Here is a 23,430-nt window from a genome sequence, read left to right as displayed (position 1 = left end):
TTCATGGAGACGGTTGCGAATGGTCCTCGCCGATACCCCAGCAGCAACAGTGTCCCGAATTTGCTGGGAAGTGGCGGTGCGGTCCCCTACGGCACTGCGTAGGATCCTACGGTCTTGGCGTGCATCCGTGCGTCGCTGCGGTCCGGTCCCAGGTCGACGGGCACGTGCACCTTCCGCCGACCACTGGCGACAACATCGATGTACTGTGGAGACCTCACGCCCCACGTGTTGAGCAATACGGCGGTACGTCCACCCGGCCTCCCGCATGCCCACTATACGCCCTCGCTCAAAGTCCGTCAACTGCACATGCGGTTCACGTCCACGCTGTCGCGGCATGCTACCAGTGTTAAAGACTGCGATGGAGCTCCGTATGCCACGGCAAACTGGCTGACACTGACGGCGGCGGTGCACAAATGCTGCGCAGCTGGCGCCATTCGACGGCCAACACCGCGGTTCCTGGTGTGTTCGCTATGCTGTGCGTGTGATCATTGCTTGTACAGCCCTCTCGCAGTGTCCGGAGCAAGTATGGTGGGTCTGACACACCGGTGTCAATGTGTTCTTTTTTCCATTTCCAGGAGTGTATAAATGTCGTGTGACTAGGGCCTCCTGTCGGGTAGACCATTCTCCAGGTGCGACTTGTGCATCGATGGGGATGAAATGAAGATAATTAGGACAACACAACATCCAGTCCCTGAGAGGAGAAAATATCAGACTAGCCGGGAATAGAACCCGGGTTCTTAGAATTGACATTCTGTCGCGCTGACCTCTCATCTATGTGTGACAGTGCTACTATGGATTGAAGTAGTGCTGTCTCGAAATACGCCTCTATACTGGAGAGTTGTATGTTGACTTTGCCCCTCGCGAATGCTATATCTTTGCTAGTCCTGTCTGATTTCTTGTGTTTACCCTGTGATCTAGTGTTTCCGCAGCCAGTGAACACTTTTGTTGTCCCAGTATCCCGCAACGGATGGACCTTGTCTGCACTACTTCAAATTAATATTGCTACTGCGTTAAACTTGGACTGCAGAATTACTTTAAAGTTTGGAGGATTTCTGTTCAGTTGTAATCAGTCATGATTTTACGGATATGAAATGGAATGATCACATATGCTGAGTTGTAGATACTTCAAGGCATGTGGAAGAATTCAGCTCATAGGTAGAATACCAGGGAAATTCAAGGTGTCTACAAAGTAGATTTCTTACAAAACCCATCCTAGAATATTTCCGAAGTATGTTTGACCCATATGAATTAGAACTAACACAGGATGTTGAACGCATACAAAGAAGAACAGCACAGGGTTGTTTAACAATTAGTGACACGGAAATGCTGAAATAAGTGAACTGGCAGATGCTTGATAATTGATGCAAACTAACCTGTGATAGCCTCCTTTCCAAAAACCAACTTTAATTGATGAATCTACGAGGATGATCCCAAAAGAAATGCACACTATTTTTTTTAAATACATCTTTTATTCCACATGTTTGAAAGTTTTACAGCGTGTAGTTGCATCCTTTAGGAACAATATTTTCATTTCTGCACATAATGTCCATCCCTCTCAACTGCCTCACGCCATCTTGGAACCAGCGCCTGTATACCCGCACGGTAAAACTCTGGACCAACCTGTTGGAGCCACTTTTTGGCAGCGTGCACAAGGGAGTCTTCAAACCTTGTTCCACGAAGAGAGTCAGTTTCCCAAAGAGATGATAGTCACATGGAACCAAGTGAGGACTGTAAGGCGGGGATGTTTCAGTGTTGTCCATCGTAGTTTGGTGATCGCTTCCATGGTTTTTTTAATGACATGTGGCCGTGCATTGTCGTGCAACAGCGAAATATCCTGCTTTTGCCGATGTGGTCGAACGCGACTCAGTCGAGCTTGAAGTTTCTTCCGTGTCGTCAAATATGCATCAGAAATTTTGGTGCTTCCACTTGGCATGATGTCCACAAGCAAAAGTCCTTCGGAATCGAAAAACACCGTAGCCATAACTTTTCCAGCACAAGGTGTGGTTTTGAATTTTTTTTCTTGCGTGAATTTGCATTATGCCACTCCATTGATTGCCTCTTCGTCTCTGTTGAAAAATGAAGGAGCCATGTTTCATCACCTTTCACTTACAATATATTCATCTCCACCATTCTCGTACTGTTCCAAAAGTTCGCTGCATGCCGTTTTTCTTGTTTCTTTGTGAGCCACTGTCAACATCCAGGGAACCCACCTGGCACAAACCTTTTTTAACGCCAACACTTTCGGTATTCCGCAAACACTTCCTTCCCTATCCAAACGTAGCGTGACAATTCGTTCGCTGTGATACGCCTGTCAGCAGTCACCAATTCGTTAACTTTCTGCACATTGTCTGGAGTGTGCGCAGTACGAGGCCTGCCGCTGCGAGGACCATCCTCAATATTGCCGTGCCCGCTTTCATCATGTAACCTGCTTACCCACCGACTAACTGTACTGCGATGGACAGCAGTATCTCCATACACCTTTTTCAACCTCTTGTGGATGTTTCCCACTGTCTCGTTTTCACAGCACAGGAATTCTATGACAACGCATTGCTTCTGACGAACGTCAAGTGTAGCAGCCATCTTGAAGACATGTTGTGGCAGCGCCACTCACGGGAACAGGTTGAACAAAGTTTTGAAAACAAGTGGGAAGGATGTATCTACACACTGTAAAACTTTCACACATTCAGAATGAAAATGTATTTTTACAAAAATTGTGTGCATTTTTTATGGAGTGACCCTCTTATAAAAGCACTACAACTCCCTACATATCGCTCACATATGACTAATTACAGTGTGCAGACAGAATTTCTAGCAGTTATTCTTTCTGCACTCTATACTTTAACTGGAACAATACGAAACATCATCACTTTAGATGGTTCAAATGGCTTTGAGCACTATGGGACTCAACTTCAGAGGTCATCAGTCCCCTATGACTTAGAACTACTTAAACCTAACTAACCTAAGGACATCACACACATCCATGCCCGAGGCAGGATTCGAACCTGTGACCGTAGCGGCGTCGCGGTTCCAGACTGTAGCGCCTAGAACCACACGGCCTCTCCGGCCGGCTATCATTTTAGAGTATGGACATACATGCAGATGTAGAGCTTATGAGAAGTTGTTGGTTGGTTGTTTTGGGGGAAGAGACCAAACTACGAGTTCATCGGTCTCATCGGATTAGGGAAGGACGGGGAAGAAATTCAGCTGTGCCATTTCAAAGGAACCATCCTGGCATTTCCCTGGAGCGATTTAGGGAAATCACGCAATACCTAAATCAAGATGGCCGGACGCGGGATTGAACCGTCGCCCTCCCGAATGCGAGTCCAGTGTCGAGAAGTAGTATAATCATATGGTGCAGTTTTGTGTGTTATCCATTCCGGCAGGCCTTTTTCGGAGGGCCATTGCGCACAGTGGTGTAGCTGTGGGGGACGGTGTGTGTTCTGACCGCATGCGGGACCGCTCCTTCGCGCTTGGCGCCCACATGGGCCTCAAGACAGGCGACGCCAAGCAGCTGGTGGACTTCCTGAGGAAACAGCCGCCGCAGCTGCTCGTCAAGAACGCCATGTTCGGCCGCACTGAAGAGGTATGTCTTGCTCTGATCACGGATTGCTTTCTCCAGAGATGGAGGTTTTGAGCCATGTGGGACAGTTACATTGCCTGAGACATATCTGTCGTTATAGGATAAGGCCCGCGGTGTGCTGTTCCCATTCGTGGGCACAGTGGAACCAGCTGATGCTGAGGGCGGGGCGTTCTTCCCGCGGGATACCACGCAGCTTCTGCGCTCTGGGGACTTCCAGCATGTGCCCCTGATCACGGGTGTCTGCACCAATGAGGGATCCGTCTTTGCTGCAGGTTAGTGCCTGGTGTGGTGACCCACCACCTACTGAGCCAGACTAATGCCGCACTGTGCATCAGTAAACCAACCAGAACCAAAACTGTCTTACAGTAGAGTTCTCATTCTAAGAGAAAAGTACTGCATTGGCTGTGGTTCAAAAAATGGTTCAAATGGCTCTGAGCACTATGGGACTCAACTTCAGAGATCATCAGTCTCCTAGAACTTAAAATACTCAAACCTAACTAACAAGGACATCACAAACGTCCATGGCTGAGGCAGGATTCGAACCTGCCACCGTAGCGGTCGCGCGGTTCCAGACTGAAGCGCCAAGAACCGCTCGGCTACACTGATCGGCTTTGCTGTGGTGCAACATGATGAATTTACACCACTTTTAATAAACATTCACCTCATTTCATGGAACTACATCTCCTACATCTACTGCTATGGAAAGTTGGGGCCAGCCGTTGTTGCCGAGTGGTTCTAGGCACTTCAGTCCTGAACCGTGTGACTGCTACTGTCGCAGGTTCGAATCCTGCCTCCGGCATGGACGTTTGTGATGTCCTTGTTAGTTACGTTTGAGTATTTTAAGTTCTAGGAGACTGATGACCTCAGATGTTAAATCCCATAGTGCTTAAGGCCATTTTTTAGAAACTTGGGGAGAATTTTAGCTTGTGCATCGAAGCTGAAACTCTTTTAACAAAGGTTGTAACATAAGGAATCTGTTCCCAGATATGTGATAAGCTTAAACACTTCTTTTGTATTAGAATTGCCCTGGACGTCTCTAGCAAAAGTAATAACAAGCATGACGCAGTTCCACTATTTGACCCCTATAAAGATTTCTTTGTGGTAACCTGCATTTTTTCCCTAGCGTTTGTTCAGTTATATGCTACCTACCACCAGCGGGTTGCTCGCAATGTACAAGTGTGATACTGTAATTCCATACCTTGATGTTATTACAATTAAAAAATACAAATTTATAATGCTTAGATGGAAAAAAGTTATAATGTTAAGTAATTCATATACTTCAATGACTAACAAATTTGAATACATCCTGTTTGAATCAGGGCCAATAGGTGATAAATTGAGGGACTGTCCCAAGAGTTTCAAGAATAATTATTTTAAAGAGATTTATTCCTTTCCAATGTACGGAACCTTACAATTCTTCGAACTACACTCATGTTCAGAAAAATCAGAACACCTTGAATAACTAGAGATAGGACGCTCATATTCACAGGACAAATACTGGGTGATCAAAAAGTCTGTATAAATTTGAAAACTTAATAAACCACGGAATAATGTAGATAGAGAGGTAAAAATTGACACACATGCTTGGAATGACATGGGGTTTTATTAGAACCGGAAAAAAAGTATTGCTAGACGCGTGAAAGATCTCTTGCGCTCGTCGTTTGGTGATGATCGTGTGCTCAGCCGCCACTTTCGTCATGCTTGGCCTCCCAGACCTCAGTTACCTTTGGGGTTACCTGAAGTCGCAAGTGTTTCGTGATCGACCGACATCTCTAGGGATGCCTCACCATAACTCCGGACATGCTTTACAGTGCTGTTCACAACATTATTCCTCGAATACAGCTATCGTTGAGGAATGATGGTGGACATATTGAGCATTTCCTGTAAAGAACATCATCTTTACTTTGTCTTACTTTGTTATGCTAATCAGATGAAGCGCCATCTGTCGGACATATTTTGAACGTTTGTATTTATTTGGTTCTAATAAAACCTCATACCATTCCAAGCATGTGTGTCAATTTGTACCTATCTATCTACATTATTCCGTTATTTATTCACTTTTCACATTTATACTGACCTTTTGATCACCGAGTACATTAGCAGTTGTGCAGAAATTTTCCTGCTGTATAGTAGGCTCAGAGTCCGACATTGGCCCATGTAACTTGTTCCAATCTTGATGGCGTCAACATGTGTAAGGTGGGAGTGGCGTACTATGGTATAAGCGTCCGTCCTGCATTCACCTGGTTCCAAAGTTCATATGGGTTGGCTAGCACTGGGTCACAGTGCTGCATCTGTCGTTCCTCCATATCCCACACTTTTTCGGATGGCGACAAGTCTGGTGAGGGCAAAAGGCTGACACCAAGAAGGTACATGTCTTCCAGCGACATGTAGTCATGCACTGACTTTCTGAAAAATGACATCAGGGTGTTGTGCAGTAAGTGTATGGCTATGAGTAGCATGAAGTCACTCAAGTAGGTCACAATACTTATAAATCCCTGGAGACACACCAACTGTGATTGTGGCTGTACCCAATGGCACACCACACCATAAGGCCTTGAGTTGGAGCTGTATGTCTTGTATGAATGCAGTCACTATGATACCACCCTACTTGTCTGTGGCAGACCAAAATATGGCCATTATTTTCAAACGAGTATAGCTTGTATTCGTTTATTTCTGTCTCCAGTAACATCGTGCCATAAGCCACTGCCTTATAGCATGCTTCTGCACATTCGGCAAAGGTAGGTGGAGAAGTGGACAATATGGACGTGTCGCAAGCCATAATAAATGACGACAGACTGTCACCTGTGACAGTTTATGATGTGTTACACTGTCCCACTGTTGCGCTAGAGCCTATGACAACGCAGATGTGTTCTACAATGCCATTAGGATGAGGTGTCAATCTTCACAGTGGGACGGGGGTGGAGAGTTGATCTGGGTCGTGCGACCTGACTCATCTCATCGCGTTCTACAGCTCTGCGTGGCCCATTCTACACACACCTTCTACGTTGTGGAAACACTTCATCTCGCATGAGCAACAATTTCCCAGATGGATGCATCACATTCACTCATGCCGATAATGCATCCTCTTTTAAAGTCACTGATTGTGATTTGTGCACACGTCTGCGAGGCAACTTCTGTGTCTGCTCAAGTCACAGTGATCCATTACTTTCGGTTTATAGCGACAACGAGAACCGCAGGCTCATCTTACTGTTAGGTGGTGTTGCGCCGCGGTTACGATGTTTGCCATAAGCCCGTGGGCCGACATGGTTCTAATGCTGATCATTTCTCCAGAACATAGTAATGTACATTTCCTGTGAATGTGAATTGTAATATCTCTAGTCTTTCATAGTTGTTGTGTTTTTTTTCTGAACACGACTGTACATTCCTTCTGCACCGCCGCATCAGTGCCACCGTTTCATGCAGACCACGTAGGCATCCTGGAAATTACAATTTGGAACATTCTTAAGGCAGTGTGTCGCCTTCAACGGCCTGTTATGGTGTCCTTTCGAGCTACTGTTTGTACTGAGAAGCAAAACGAAAAGCGGCGGTGATGCCAAGTAAGGGGTGAGCAGTGCATGAGGTAGCGTTGTCACACCACTTCTAGCGCGAAGAGGCAGTCTGTCCCAATGCGTTGTTGCAAATGCAAAATTTAGAAGTTCGCTTCGCCTTTCCTGACACTTTTCACCCTATCTCGCAACTGAGTTAGAACTTTATTGTAAAACTAGACAATGACTTTGTCCTTCATGCTTCAATTCATCGTGAATCACTCCTTTGGAGTAAAAGGAAAAATACGATTAACATTATCTTAGCATAGGGTTTTCTCATGTGGGCCTTCTTTAGGTGAGATGAATTTTTTGTTTACTGCTCGTTGTTTTGTCTTTTAGATTTGGATTTGCAGTGTCCAAAAAGTAAGGTCACTTTCGTGACATTCAAACACTTCAGCACGTGGATTTCCTTTTGTTCGTCAGTCACTACTTTTTGGGGCCATCTTTCCACACACCTTTCTCATCCCTCAAATCGCGATAACATTCTTTTTTGGCAAATTTCAATCATCTCGTATACTGATTCATATATTCAGGCGTAGATCGCCGTTCAAAACTTTTCGCACTTTCTCCCACTTCTCGTGGATTTGGTATGTTGACGGACGCCCAAAAGCGCTGGTTGTCATCAGCATTTTCTGAGCCGTTTCAGACCGCTTTATGTCACTCGAAAACTCTCGGCTCGGACATGGCTTCCTCCCTGATGGCTTCCCAAATCAGGTCGACCGTCTCAGAGTCCTCTTTTTTAACTTAACGCAAAAATTTTATTATGTATCTCTGCTCGACTAACCGCTGCATCACGAATCTCGATGGATTACCAAAACACACAACACGTGAAACTCGCTTCTCACTCCGTCACCACTCAGATGTGACTCAGGCGCATTTGTTAGCCAAGACCGTCCACCAACGAACCTGCATCGCTCTACTCCTTCTTTTCGGTTGCGAAAATTTGTTCTTGGAAGTTCTGGAAGAAACCCTGCAGCCAAAATGCAGTTTCCCCTGATCTTTTGGTAATGGATAACTTATTTAATTGGAATGTTGCTAATGGTCGCCAAGATGGCGGCTTCCATCACCACCAAGACTTTTGTCAGAGCTTGAGCGCTTTTACGGCTGCACAGTGAAGGTGGTCGGTAGGAAACACCATTGCCTGGAAACTTTACGTCCCACAGTGGTTCTCCTAGAACTGCTTCAAAAGACACAGTGCCAGTTTGGTCCGTTAACTGTTTCCCTTGAGAACCGCACTTTTAAATAGCACACAAGGTGAACAGTAGGTCTCACAATGTCACTTTGTAGACTGCCTGGGGGCAAAGGTGTAGCCAGGATTTTGTCACATATTGTTAAATTTTCCACAAAGAATGAAAATCCATTTTATAGGACAATGATCCCAGAGTTTTCTCCACACATTTATATATAATCTCGTTACTTCGGACTGTTGTATTTTGGCAAACCACTAAGAAGCAGCCAGAGCTGTTAGAATTAAGAGATATCTTTTCCACACAAAAGCCAGAATAATTTATAGTGGTGAAAATTGGAAGGATTTGGAATTATAAAACATTACAATTTCCCACTGTCTGCTTCTTGCAATGTGGAAGGATAATTTTCTGAATTAAAGAATGTCCCGTCAGACTTAAGTATGAGCCAAAATGAGGAGAATTTAGATTATTATTTATTTATTTTATAGCTTTTAGTGCAGGGAGTGAAGAGATCTTTGGCCCGTTTTCGATGCAGCTAATTTGATTTATGCTCAGTGGCTGCATCTTTAAGGAAACTGGAATCTGTCAGGAAAGTACGAAATCCGGAAGAAACTGGCTCTGGCCAAACCTGACGGTGGGAAACCACAGAAAACCATTTTCAAGATTGCCAGAAGATGGATTCGATCCACAGTGGTTGTTGAACATTGGTTTAAAAAATAAAATGCACCACAGCAAAAGATGTAATTTTTTAATTTTGCGTGTGTAGTTACTTCGCAGTGCACAAATGCACTGCAAATCAGTGTCCCCATAGGTGTTAGGTGAGAAGCATAAACTCGTGTCTCCTTACAATATAACACGCAGCGTTCTAGATTGATTGATAGATTATTGGCTGTGATGTCTAATGATGGATCCAGGTTTCATAAACAGTCGCAGATCGTCGCATCAAGTCTTGCGGAGTGCTATTAAACATGGCCACACATTGTGCTGAAATGTTGTACCGGAACCACTTTCGGTCGACCGTGTGGAAACGCGGCACCCATCTACCACACAGTTTCTTCACAGGCAGTTCTCGGTGGAGGACAGAATATACTCGGTCAGATGAGATTCCCAGAATGTGAACAACTTCGCAAATTTTTATTCGGTGTACTCACATTACCATATCATGGATTTTGTAATTGGTCTCCTGTATGGTAACCTCAGTCCGGGGCGCGCTTCGCCTTCGGTGCTTGTCCGACCACATTTAAATTCGTCAATCCAAAAGTAAACGGTTTTCAGTGGTGGTGCAGACTCCGCGTGAACTTGTTCTGTTTTGATAAGAGCGCCAGTCCAACATTTCACACCAAAACATTTAATACTAGCGCGAAACTCGATTTTCTCCATTTTCAATCATAGTCGACAAAGTGACCAGACGGCTGTCAAAAATTAAATGTATGCTTTACTTTGTTGAAATTCTTCGTACGTCCCAGGGAGGCGTAACAAGAATGTTCGCCTCTTTCACGGAAATTTACCGTTCTTATCAAACCACCTTCTTACTCATGCATTCTGAGCCGCCAGGAAGCCTTTGTGAATGGTAATGGTTCCTAAACCTTATTAGAAACGGTAATGTGTCGTGTTTTTGTATTTCCATACTTTTCTTCAACCCCGTCTATCGGCAGCACTGAGAACTTTGAAGTTATGCCATTCTGTCTGACGCGTAAATGTTGTTTCTGCCCCGATTAACATGCGTTTCTGTGTACAGAGGTCGTACCTGACACGGTCCGCGAGTCCAGCTACGCTGAGAACCCTCGCCTGTTGATCCCCACCAACATGCGCTGTCCTGAAGCAGACAGGGACGACGTGGCCGAGGAGATTCAGTGCTTCTACTTCGGAGACCGCCAGATCGGACCCAACACGCAAGTGGAGCTCTTCACAGTGAGTAACATCAACTACTGTGTGTTAACTGTAAGACGGCAGAGTATGGTGGTGGTGGTGGTGGTGGTGGTGGTGGTTAGTGTTTAACGTCCCGTCGACAACGAGGTCATTAGAGACGGAGCGCAAGCTCGGGTTAGGGGAGGATTGGGAAGGAAATCGGCCGTGCCCTTTCAAAGGAACCATCCCGGCATTTGCCTGAAACGATTTAGGGAAATCACGGAAAACCTAAATCAGGATGGCTGGAGATGGGATTGAACCGTCGTCCTCCCGAATGAGAGTCCAGTGTGACGGCAGAGTAGTGAGCGGAGTGTAGGGAGAGGAGGAAGCAAGCATTGGCCGGCGAGGGGAGAGGAGAGGAGCCGTTGGGGGGGGGGGGGGGAGACGTCTAATATGCGCTCACAAACCATTCATCCGATTGCAATGAAACATACAAAGCAATACGGTAGCAAGGAAAAATGAAATAGAAGGTAATTCGGACGAAATAGGGGGCTCCTTCAAAGTGATCGCGAACAAAATATCTGAAATGGAAACTCACCTTTTCTTGCCAGGCGTTTGTGGTGATACGCCAGGATGATTCTTGGAAAACTGTTTGAATCTTCCAATGCTACGCATGCCTTGTAAATGTAACCGTAGGCTTCTGCGGCCGTTGTCAATGTCAATAAAATTCTTCTGGGTTAGAGACCGCATTGTCATTTATAAAATTCCAACGTTTCGGCGTCTGTTGCAAGACGCCTTCCTCAGGGTGTTGCTAAATGACAATGCGGTCTCAAACCCAGAAGAATTTTATTGACACTACGCATGCCTTGTCCCGTGTATGTAGCAGCTCTCGCTGAAGATTTGTAAATGGGGTGAAGCAATTCTTTCTGCTCCCTTTCCCTATCGCAGCATTCAGTCACACGAAATACAATTTTGAGAGCATCGCTACGTAATACTGGTTTCCTTCTAACCGTAAGCCTACCGGTAGTGGTTGTTGGTGTCTCCCGAGATGGGCCAGCAACTGCCTCTTCACTCATTTCGATAATGTTTAGCACAACTGCACAATAAAAACAAGCAGAACAGTACAGCGCAAAACAATAACGAAGCAGACAACAATGGCTACCTTGTAAAACACAGTCAGCTACGTAATGTTGGCAGCAGTCGAAACTGCGTGCCTACCGAAGCCTCCCGACGTTTACCGACTTCTACCGATTCAGGACTAGGGAGAGGTCTGCCATCTAAAAGTTTACACACTGTACCCAATACAGATTTGCACCACCTACACATCTGTGAACGTGTTCGAGCAAGGAGAAGAAGGGGCAGTGACTACAGAAATGCGAAGCTTTAATTTGAAACTTCATTATTATACAGAATGTTCCAGTGATATCGACCGGTCCAAATATCACACGAAACAAGCACCAAACGAAAAAACTACAAAGAATGAAACTCGTGTAGCTTGAAGGGGGAAACCAGATGGCGCTATGGTTGGCCCGCTAGATGGCGCTGCCATAGGTCAAACGGATAGAAACTGCGGTTCTTTAAACAGGAACCCTCATTTTTTATTACATATTCGTGTATTACGTAAAGAAATATGAATCTTTTACTTGGACCACTTTTTTCGCTTTGGCCCTATAATAGTCAAAAACATACAGGTTGTTACAAAAAGGTACAGCCAAACTTTCAGGAAACATTCCTCACACACAAAGAAAGAAAATATGTTATGTGGACATGCGTCCGGAAACGCTTACTTTCCATGTTAGAGCTCATTTTATTACTTCAAATCACATTAATCATGGAATGGAAACACACAGCAACAGAACGTACCAGCGTGACTTCAAACACTTTGCTACAGGAAATGTTCAAAACGTCATCCGTTGGCGAGGATACATGCATCCACTCTCCGTCGCATGGAATCCCTGATGCGCTGATGCAGCCCTGGACAATGGCGTAATTCCATAAATTATCTGGGAGTACGCATTAGGAGTGATTTAAAATGGAATGATCATATGAAGTTGATCGTCGGTAAAGCAGATGCCAGACTGAGATTCATTGGAAGAATCCTAAGGAAATGCAATCCGACAACAAAGGAAGTAGGTTACAGTACGCTTGTTCGCCCAATGCTTGAATACTGCTCAGCAGTGTGGGATCCGCACCAGGTAGGGTTGATAGAAGAGATAGAGAAGATCCAACGGAGAGCAGCGCGCTTCGTTACAGGATCATTTAGTAATTGCGAAAGCGTTACGGAGATGATAGATAAACTCCAGTGGAAGACTCTGCAGGAGAGACGCTCAGTAGCTCGGTACGGGCTTTTGTTAAAGTTTCGAGAACATACCTTCACCGAAGAGTCAAGCAGTATATTGCTCCCTCCTACGTATATCTCGCGAAGAGACCATGAGGATAAAATCAGAGAGATTAGAGCCCACACAGAAGCATACCGACAATCCTTCTTTCCACGTACAATACGAGACTGGAATAGAAGGGAGAACCGATAGAGGTACTCAGGGTACCCTCCGCCACACACCGTCAGGTGGCTTGCGGAGTACGGATGTAGATGTAGATGTAGATGTAGATGTATCACAGCCTTCCACAATACGAGCACGAAGAGTCTCTACATTTGGTACCGGGGTTGCGTAGACAAGAGCTTTCAAATGCCACCATAAATGAAAGTCAAGAGGATTGAGGTCAGGAGAGCGTGGAGGCCATGGAATTGGTCCGCCTCTACCAATCCATCGGTCACCAAATCTGTTCTTGAGAAGCGTACGAACACTTCGACTGCAATGTGCAGGAGCTCCATCGTGCATGAACCACATGTTGTGTCGTACTTGTAAAGGCACATGTCCTAGCTGCACAGGTAGAGCATCCCGTATGAAATCATGATAACGCTCCAATGAACGTAGGTGGAAAAACATGGGGCCCAATCAAGACATCACCAACAATGCCTGCCCAAAAGTTCACAGAACATCTGTGTTGATGACGTGATTGCACAACTGCGTGCGGATTGTCGTCAGCCCACACACGTTCATTGTGAAAATTTACAATTTGATCACGCTCGAATGAAGCCTCATCCGTAAAGGAGACTAGAAATCTACTGTGTAGGAATCAGCATTTGCTCTGAAATGAGGATTGACACATTGATGGATGAATCATTCGCAGAAGTGTAGCCGTGGAGGCCAATCAGGTGCTGATAGCGCCTGCACACGCTGTACATGGTACGGAAACAACTGGTTCTCCAGTAGCATTCTCCATGCAGTGACCAATACTGCCTTGTACAGCAGAAACTTCTCTGACGCTGACATTAGGGTTATCGTCAACTGCACGAAGAATTGCCTCGTCCATTGCAGGTGTCCTCGTCGTTCTAGGTCTTCCCCAGTAGCGAGTCATAGGCTGGTATGTTCCGTGCTCCCTAAGACGCCGATCAATTGTTTCGAACGTCCTCCTGTCGGGACACCATCGTTCTGGAAATCTGTCTCGATACAAACGTACCGCGCCACGGCTATTGCCCCGTGCTAATCCATACATCAAATGGGCATCTGCCAACTTCGCATTGTAAACATTGCACTGACTGCAAAACCACGTTCGTGATGAACACTAACCTGTTGATGCTACGTACTGATGTGCTTGATGCTAGTGCTGTAGAGCAATGAGTCGCATGTCAACACAAGCACCGAAGTCAACATTACCTTCCTTCAATTGGGCCAACTGTCCGTGAATCGAGGAAGTACAGTACATACTGACGAAACTAAAATGAGCTCTAACATGGAAATTAAGCGTTTCCGGACAGATATCCACATAACATCTTTTCCTTATTTGTGTGTAAGGAATGTTTCCTGAAAGTTTGGCCGTACCTTTTTGTAACACCCTGTATAAGTACGTGGTATCACGTAACATTCCGCCAGTGCGGACTGTATTTGCTTCGTGATACATTTCCCGTGTTAAAATGGACCGTTTGCCATTTGCGGAAAAGGTCAATATCGTGTTGATGTATGGCTATTGTGATCAAAATGCCCAACGTGCGTGTGCTATGTATGCTGCTCGGTATCCTGGACGACATCATCCAAGTGTTCCGACCGTTCGCCGGATAGTTACGTTATTGAAGCAAACAGGAAGTGGTCAGCCACATGTGAAACGTCAACCACGACCCGCAACAAATGATGATGCCCAAGTAGGTGTTTTAGCTCTTGTCGCGACTAATCCTTATATCAGTAGCAGACAAATTGCGCGAGAATCGGGAATCTCAAAAACGTCGGTGTTGAGAATGCTACATCAACATCGATTGCACCCGCACCATATTTCTATGCACCAGAAATTGCATGAGGACAAGGCACAGGAGAAATTACGGGATGATGACAGATTTTTTGCACGCTTTATATTTAGCGACGAAGCGTCATTCACCAACAGCGGTAGCGTAAACCGACATAATATGCACTACTGGGCAATGGGAAATCCACGATGGCTTCGACAAGTGGAACATCAGCGACCTTGGCGGATTAATGTATGGTGCGGCATTATGGGAGGAAGGATAATTGGCCCCCATTTTATCGATGGCACTCTAAATGGTGCAATGTATGCTGATTTCCTACGTAGTGTTCTACCGATGTTACTACAAGATGTTTCACTGCATGACTGAATGGCGATGTACTTCCAACATGATGGATGTCCGGCACATAGCTCGCATGCGGTTGAAGCGGAATTGAATAGCACATTTCATGACAGGTGGATTGGTTGTCGAAGCACCATACCATGCTCCGCACTTTCACTGGATCTGACGTCCCCACATTTCTTTCTGTGGGGAAAGTTGAAGGATATTTGCTATCGTGATCCACCGACAACGCCTGACAACATGCGTCAGAAAATTATCAATGCATGTGCGAACATTACGGAAGGCGAACTACTCGCTGTTGAGAGAATGTCGTTAAACGTATTGCCAAATGCACTGAGGTTGTCGGACATCATTTTGAGTATTTATTGCATTAACGTGGTATTTACAGGTAATCACACTGTAACAGTATGCGTTCTCAGAAATAATAAGTTCACAAAGGTACATGTATCACATTGGAACAACCGAAATAAAATGTTCTACGTACCTACGTTTTAAATTAAAATATTTAAAAATCCAACCTGTTACCAACTGTTCGTCTAAAATTGTGAACCATATGCTTCTGACTATTACAGCGCCATCTATCACAAAGCGAAAAAAGTGGTCCAAGTAAAACATTCATATTTCTCTACATACTACACGAATATGTAATAAAAAATGGGTGTTCCTATTTTTAAGAAACGCCGTTGATATCCGTTTGACCTATGGCAGCGCCATCTAGCGGGCCAACCATAGCGCCATCTGGTTTCCCCCTTCAAGCTAGACAAGTTTCGTTCTTTGTAGTTTTTTCATTTGACATACTTGGCCAGTCACGATCAATGGACCACCCTGTACACCCCCAGGGGCTACAGATATACGATCGCCATTCAATAAGTAATGCAACACATTCTTTCAGCCAGTTTCATTTGGGGAAATTCGGAATTTACAATGGAAAATCGTCAAAAATTTCCGCTTCAGGCGCTGTAGCTGTTTCAAATTCCGGTAGGTGTCGATTATGCAAGTGGCGCCGGCCTTTGTGGCCGATCGGTTCTAGGCGCTTCAGTCTGCAACGGCGGGACCGCTACGGTCGCAGGTTCGAATCCTGCCTCGGGCATGGATGTGTGTGATGTCTTTAGGTTAGTTAGGTTTAAGTAGTTCTAAGTTCTAGGGGACTGATGACCTCAGATGTTAAGTCCCATAGTGCTCTGAGCCATTTGAACCATATAAGTGGCCTTAAAAATGCGTCTGTAATGGAGGTGAGATGCAACCAGAGACCTGTCACCGGGTATCTTTTGGCGGAAAACTGGAGCATTGTACATTTTCACAGTCGTTGAAACGGGTTCATCACGTCGTACCGGTATGAAACGGTAGTTCATGATATGGTGCCTCACCATCTCTCCTCCGAAGAAAAAGTTCAAAGGCACAGCCTCAGCCAGTAAATTCATGGCGCCGGCATTCTGGGACTCCGAAGGGGTTATTTTGTTTGATGCCCCTCCTTCGTGGTGCAACGATCAACAAGTGTATTGTACTACTCTCAGGAAACTGAACAAACTAGCGTGTTCGTCGCCACAAAATCAAACGAACTTCTCTTGCTGCATGTGAACGAAAGGCCTCGCACAAGTCTGTACCCCCGAGAGAAGGTCACAAAACTCCATTGAACTGTTCTTCCACATGCATCCTACAGCCCAGATCTCCCGTCCGACTTCCATCTGTTTGGTGGAATGAAAGCTGCACTCTGTAGATGATGCGGATGTTATTGATCCTGCAAGTCGTTGGCTTCTACGTCGACCGGTAGAGTGATACACTACAAGCATATAAGCCCTGCCAGGGTTGTATTGTATGGAACTGTGAACCTAGAAACAACGGAGAGGCTTCGTCCCCGCCGTAGTCCTCAGTGGTTCACAACCCCCACAACGGGCTACAGCAGTCCACCTCCCCCCCCCCTCCCTCCTGGCCCCACACCGAACCCAAGGTTATTGTGCGGTTCGGCCTCCAGGTGAACCCCCCCCCCCCCCTCCTCACTGGTGGGAACGTCTAACAACAGACGAGTGTAACCCCAATGTTTGCGTGGTAGGGTAATTACGGCGTACGCGTTCGTGGAGACAGTGTTTGCGCAGCAATCGCCGACATCGTGTGAGGCGGAATAAGGGGAACAAGCCGGCATTCGCCGAGGCTGATGGAAAACCGCCATAAAAACCATCCAAAGACTGGCCGGCACACCGGACCTCGACACTAAACCGCCGGACGGATTCGTGCCGGAGACCGGCACGCCTTCCCGCCCTAAAGCAGTGTCTTAGACCGCAAGAACGTGAACTTAAAGAAGAAAAAATGGCTCTGAGCACTATGGACTTAACTTCTGAGGTCATCAGTCCCCTAGAACTAAGAACTACTTAAACCTAACTAACCTAAGGACATCACACACATCCATGCACAAGGCAGGATTCGAACCTGCGACTGTTGCGGTCGCACACTTCCAGACTGTTGCGCCTGGAACCGCTCGGCCACTCCGGCCGGCACCTAAAGAAGAATCCCAGCTTACACCGGGGCTTACCAGCAGTCGTTCATCCCACGAATCGTCGGTGACTGGAACAGGGGTAGGGCAATGACAGTGGTTCACAGAGTACCCTCCGCTACACAACGTAAGGATGCTTGTAGATTAAATATGTAAATGTGGGTGTGGAATACACTAGAGAGAAAAATAGAGAAAGAACAGGAAGCGAAGTACTGTAATTAGCGAGTGCGCCTCCCAAGATCTCAGTGAGACAATAATAACACCAACAATAATGGTTAGCAAGCAGTCCAATAACCGTGCCTTGGAAAACAGTTTTGATACGGCGTTAATCGTAGTGAAATATAAGGGATAATAACACAGAAAATGTTGCTGGACTAGGAGTGAGTACTGGGTCACAGTCGATGGTTGCTTCAGTGCTGTGAATAAGGAGTAGTGGAGAGCACTGCAGACAAGGCCATGAAGAACATTACTGTTTATTATAGGAGGTTGCGCAGCAGAGCTCCCGATGTAGAAAAAGATTATGGAGTAGTTCGCGTGACAGAGAGGATTTTCCTTCCACGGGAACCTGTATTTTTTCAGTAATATTCAGATAGAAGTAAAAAGATTGGGAACAGACAATGACGGCGAATCGTAATGTACACGAGAACATGGCAGGCTATGTAGTCACATGTAAGTGATAGGAAATATAAACGGCAAGTACCTCTTGCAATCTAACTTTCATTACCAGCTCAAGCCAACGCGAGCTTATATGTGAACGTCCCTACAAGAATAAAGACACCATAACTAAGAAAACCTCAGTTGCCGCTTTTGTGAAATATCATTACTTGAGGAACGGCTCCATCACTGTGATGCTGCCTTTTTTTTATTTTGGAAAAGCCACTAGAAAAATCGGAAATTTGTTTATATTTTTGTATCAAAATCTCAATGAATGTGACGGACTGGTTCACAGTTCAGCTATCACATGTTTTCATAAGAAAAGGTCACGTTCTGTTTCACAGTTCCACTGTCGCATGTTTTCATAACAACACCAAGGTCCACGTTTAATATTGAAAGCGATATTTCAATGTGTTATCAGCGCTGATCGAAACTTTCGTGTGTTGCAAGGACTGAATTGATGTCAGTTCGTGATAGTTCGGTGTGTTACACTTCTTTGGCAAAAAAAGTCACCAGTGAGGCGTCGGCATACACGCATCGTAGGACAGCTACTTGCTTGTCGAGTCCACGAGGCTAACGAAGAGCGTAGACAGTGTTTGGAAGCAAAACGAATAAGAATTTCTCAATTGTTGTCATTTATACACTATGTGATCAAAAGTATCCGGACGAACCCAAAAACATACGTTTTTAATGTTAGGTCCATTGTGCTGCCAGCTACTGCCAGGTACTCCATAACAGCGACCTCAATAGTCATTAGACATCGCGAGAGGGCAGAATGGGGCGCTCTGCGGAACTCACGGACATCGAACGTGGTCAGGTGATTGGGTATCACTTGTGTCATACGTGTGACACAGAACACGCTACGGCGCATACATACATAAGTTGAGGTACATACTGGATCACACGTACAGCACAAACTGTACAGGCCGACCTCGTCTGTTGACTGACAGAGACCGCAGACAGCTGAAGAGGGTCGTAATGTGTAATAGGCAGACATCTATCCAGACCAGGAACTCAAAACTGCGTCAGGATCCACTGCAAGTACTATGACAGGCGGGTGGTGAGAAAACTTGTATTTCACGTGGTGAGAAAACTTGTATTTCACGGTCAAGCGGCTGTTCATAAGCCACACATCACGCCGTTAAATGCCAGGCGACGCCTCACTTGGTGTGACGATTGAACAGTGGAGGATTCGCGATACTGTTATGGTGTGGTCGTGTTTTTCATGGAGTGGCTTCCACAGCTTCTTGTTTCCCGTAGCACTATCATAGCACAGGCCTACACTGACGTTTTAACCATCTTCTTTCTTCCCACTGGTGAAGAGCAATTCATGGGTGACGACTGCATCTGTCAACACGACCGAGCACTTGTTCATAATGCACAGCCTGTGGCGGAGTGCTTGTACGACAATAACATCCCTGTAATGGACTGGCCCGCACAGAGTCCTGACCTGCATCCTATAGAACACCTTTAGTAAGTTTTGGAACGCCGACTTCGTGCCAGGCCTCACCGACCGACATCAATACGTCCTCAGTGCAGCACTCCGTGAACAATGGGCTGCCATTCCCTAAGAAACCCACCAGCATCTGATTGAACGTATGCCTGCGAGAGTGGAAGCTGTCATCAAGGCTCAAGGTGGGCAAACACGGTATTGAATTCCAGCCTTACCGATGGAGGGCGCCAAGTAAGTTATTTTCAGCCAGGTGTCCAGATACTTTTGACAGCATAGTGTAAAACTCTGGAACTATGCATGCAGAGAAGTGAAGAGGGGAGGAAATGAATTTAAGTATAGTAAACGAGGGTATCGATAGAAAGATGAAGGAGGAGGAGAGGAATAGAGAGAGTGTGAGTTGAGAGATGTACAAGGCGTGGGTGGAGGATGATGACAGAGGATAGAGAGAAGGAGGGGGAGGAGGATATGGACAAACGGAGGGGGAGGACACTAGGTCGCATATACAGTTTTCACACATATTTACCAAAAAAATGGCTCTGAGCACTATGGGACTTAACGTCTGAGGTCATCAGTCCCCTAGAACTTAAACCTAACTAACCTCACCCATGTCCGAGGCAGGATTAGAACCTGCGACCGTAGCAGTCGTGCGTTTCCGAACTGAAGCGCCTAGAATCTCTCGGCCACCGCGGCCGACCATACTTAGCTATTGCAAAACATGGTCAGGTTTGCTGGTATTAAAACAAATAAACTTTTTGTGTTCCCCCGTGGCAACAAATAGATATTTATATCATAAATCCCTCAGACCGGAGTAACTTTGTGCCAGATTAATTTTCATGCAATTCCTTTCCAAGAGTAATTATTCTACATCTAGATACATACCCCGCAAGCTACGATATGGTGTACGGCAGAAGACACCATGTGTGTCAATTAGTTATTTCCTTTGCTGTTCCACTTGAAAATGGAGCGTGGAGAAAACGACTGTCATGTCTCCATATGAGCCCTAATTCCTCTTATCTCGTCTTCACGATCGTTGGCGGCAGGAGGATCATTCTCTAGTCAGCTGAAAATGTTATTTCTCTAAATATCCACAATAGAGTTTCGCGGAAAGGACGTATCATTCCCCCTCCCACCAACAATACCCATTTGACTTCAGGAAGCACCTTCATTACACCAGTTGTCGCATACTTTATGGTTCTTTAGTGCAGGGGTCTCCACCAAACTTTTTAGTCCGCGGGCCACATTGACTCCTCCACGAAGTCATAAGGGCCAAGACCTACCTAGTGGGTTTAAAGCACCCTAGCACTGCATGATCACCGTAATGTAAGGCTAAAGAAAAGATGAAGTCGCAAAAATCTAAGGTTGCGGGAATAGCTAGCACTGAAACGAACTACGATTTTTGTTTAATTAGATAATTTTGATTGGTGGACGTGCCTGACCAAAATTCTGGCGTATTTTATTCTTGCACATTCTTCACGAAAGCGTCCTGCAAAGTTAACGAAATCTCAAAATCATTGTTAACAACACTATTACTGCTAGACGTAACAGAGATAGAGTATGTCAACGCATTGTTATTTCAAGCGGTGCAACAATAAGTTTAGTTATGTAGTCTTGTAGCGAGTAGCAGAGCCAATGTCGCGGTGTATTGGTCGCGATAGGCCTCGAAACTTAATTGTTGGCAGTATAGGCACCACCTCAAATATTTGGCGGGCCGGATACTGGGGGTGTCCAGCCAGCTAACGCGGGCCGGTTAGCCGGCCCTCACGGGCCGGTTTCGGCCCGCGGGCCGTAGTTTGGAGACCCCTGCTTTAGTGAATAACGGGAGCGACGAGCAGGTGCCGTTCGTGGACGGAGAATTCATATTTTAATTTATAATACATCTTATATCAAACAGTATAAGAACTACATAACTTAGTTTCCTGTAGTTGCATCGTTAGTTACTTACAATGGATTCGAATGTTGAAATATACAGAGTGATTTTTCCCACCGTGTACAAACTCTAGGGATTAATCGATGAGAGGATACGGAACAAAAAAGCTCTAATATGTCCGGAAATACATCGTTTCCATGCTAGAGACCATTCATTCATCGTTACAGAGACTGCGGTCGCGGTCTAATACGCGCTGTATCATGCAGCCACAGCTTCAGTACGTGTTGTTTCCATGTGCCTCAACTTATGTATGTAATTCGTCGTAGCGTGTTCTGTCTCACACGTTCACATTGACCGTGCTGCATCAGAACACTGCAGAAAGTAGCATAAATATGCTGCTGCAGTGTCTCCACATTTGGAATGAGGTCTGCACACACGATACTCCTGAGATGGCCTCTTAAGCAGAAATCTACATCTACATCTATAGTCCGCAAGCCACCAGACTGTGTGTGGCGGAGGGTACCCTGAGTACCTCTATCGATTCTCCCTTCTATTCCAGATTCGTATTGTTCGTAGAAAGAAGGATTGTCGCTATGCTTCTGTATGGGGTCTAATTTCTCTGATTTTATCCTCATGGTCTCTTCGCGCGATATACGTAGTAGGGAGCAATATACTGCTTGACTCTTCGGTGAAGGTATGTTCTCGAAGCTTCAGCAAAAGCCCGTACCGAGCTACTGAGCGTCTCTCCTGCAGAGTCTTCCACTGGAGTTTATCTATCATCTCCGTAACGCTTTCGCGATAACTAAATGATACTGTAACGAAGCGCGATGCTCTACGTTGGATCTTCTCTATCTCTTCTATAAACCCTATCTGGTATGGATCCCACACTGCTGAGCAGTATTCAAGCAGTGGGCGAACAAGCGTACTGTAACCTACTTCCTTTGTTTTCGGATTGCATATCCTTAGGATCTCAGTCTGGCATCTGTTTTACCGCCGATCAACTTTATATCATCATTCCATTTTAAATCACTCCTAACGCGTACTCCCAGATAATTTATGGAATTAACTGCTTCCAGTTGCTGACCTGCTATTTTGTAGCTAAATGATAAGGGATCTATTTTTCTATGTATTCGCAGCACATTACACTTGTCTACATTGGGATTCAATTGCCATTCCCTGCAACATGCGTCAATTCGTTGCAGATCCTCCTGCATTTCAGTACAATTTTCCATTGTCACAACTTCACGATACACCACAGCATCATCTGCAAAAAGCCTCAGTGAACTTCCGATGTCATCCACAGGGTCATATATGTATATTGTGAATAGCAACGGTCCTACGTCACTCCCCTGCAGCACACCTGAAATCACTCTTACTTCGGAAGACTTCTCTCTATTGAGAATGACATGCTGCGTTCTGTTATCTAGGAACTCTTCAAACCAATCACACAATTGGTCTGATAGTCCATATGCTCTTACTTTGTTCATTAAACAACTGTGGGGAACTGTATCGAACGCCTTGCGGAAGTCAAGAAACACGGCATCTACCTGTGAACCCGTGTCTATGGCCCTCTGAGTCTCGTGGACGAATAGCGCGTGCTGGGTTTCACACGACCGTTTTTTTTCGAAACCCATGCTGATTCCTACACAGTAGATTTCTAGTTTCCTGAAAAGTCATTATAGTCGAACATAATACGTGTTCCAAAATTCTACAACTGATCGACGTCAGAGATATAGGTCTATAGTTCTGCACATCTGTTCGACGTCCCTTCTTCAAAACGGGGATGACCTGTGCCCTTTTCCAATCCTTTGGAACGCTACGACCTTCTAGAGGCCTAGCGCGTACACCGCTGCAAGAATGGGGGCAAGTTCCTTCGCGTACTCTGTGTAAAATCGAACTGGTATCCCATCAGATCCAGCGGTCTTTCCTCTGTTGAGCGATTTTAATTGTTTCTGTATGCCTCTGTCGTCTATTTCGATATCTACCATTTTGTCATCTGTGCGACAATTTAGAGAAGGAACTACAGTGCAGTCTTCCTCTGTGAAACAGCTTTGAAAAAAGACACTTAGTATTTCGGCCTTTAGTCTGTCATCCTCTGTTTCAGTACCATTTTAGTCACAGAGTGTCTGGACATTTTGTTTTGATCCACCTACCGCACGGGTTGAGATC

The 23,430-nt window shown here is 45.5% G+C and overlaps 1 protein-coding gene across 1 annotated transcript in view; it reads left to right on the top strand.

The window, feature by feature from the left end:
• LOC126292205 (esterase FE4-like) overlaps positions 1 to 23,430 on the top strand; it is a 132,922-nt gene that overhangs the window by 70,479 nt on the left and 39,013 nt on the right. Inside the window, exons 5-7 of the mRNA XM_049986057.1 lie at positions 3,384 to 3,583; positions 3,681 to 3,852; positions 10,051 to 10,223. Of these exons, the coding sequence (XP_049842014.1) occupies positions 3,384 to 3,583; positions 3,681 to 3,852; positions 10,051 to 10,223 (545 nt within the window). The remainder of the gene's footprint in view (positions 1 to 3,383; positions 3,584 to 3,680; positions 3,853 to 10,050; positions 10,224 to 23,430) is intronic.

Source organism: Schistocerca gregaria, chromosome 9 (assembly GCF_023897955.1).
Source record: "Schistocerca gregaria isolate iqSchGreg1 chromosome 9, iqSchGreg1.2, whole genome shotgun sequence".
NCBI lineage: Eukaryota > Metazoa > Arthropoda > Insecta > Orthoptera > Acrididae > Schistocerca > Schistocerca gregaria.
The sequence above is the reverse complement of the archived record's forward strand: the minus strand, read 5'-3'. Positions and strand labels throughout refer to the sequence as shown.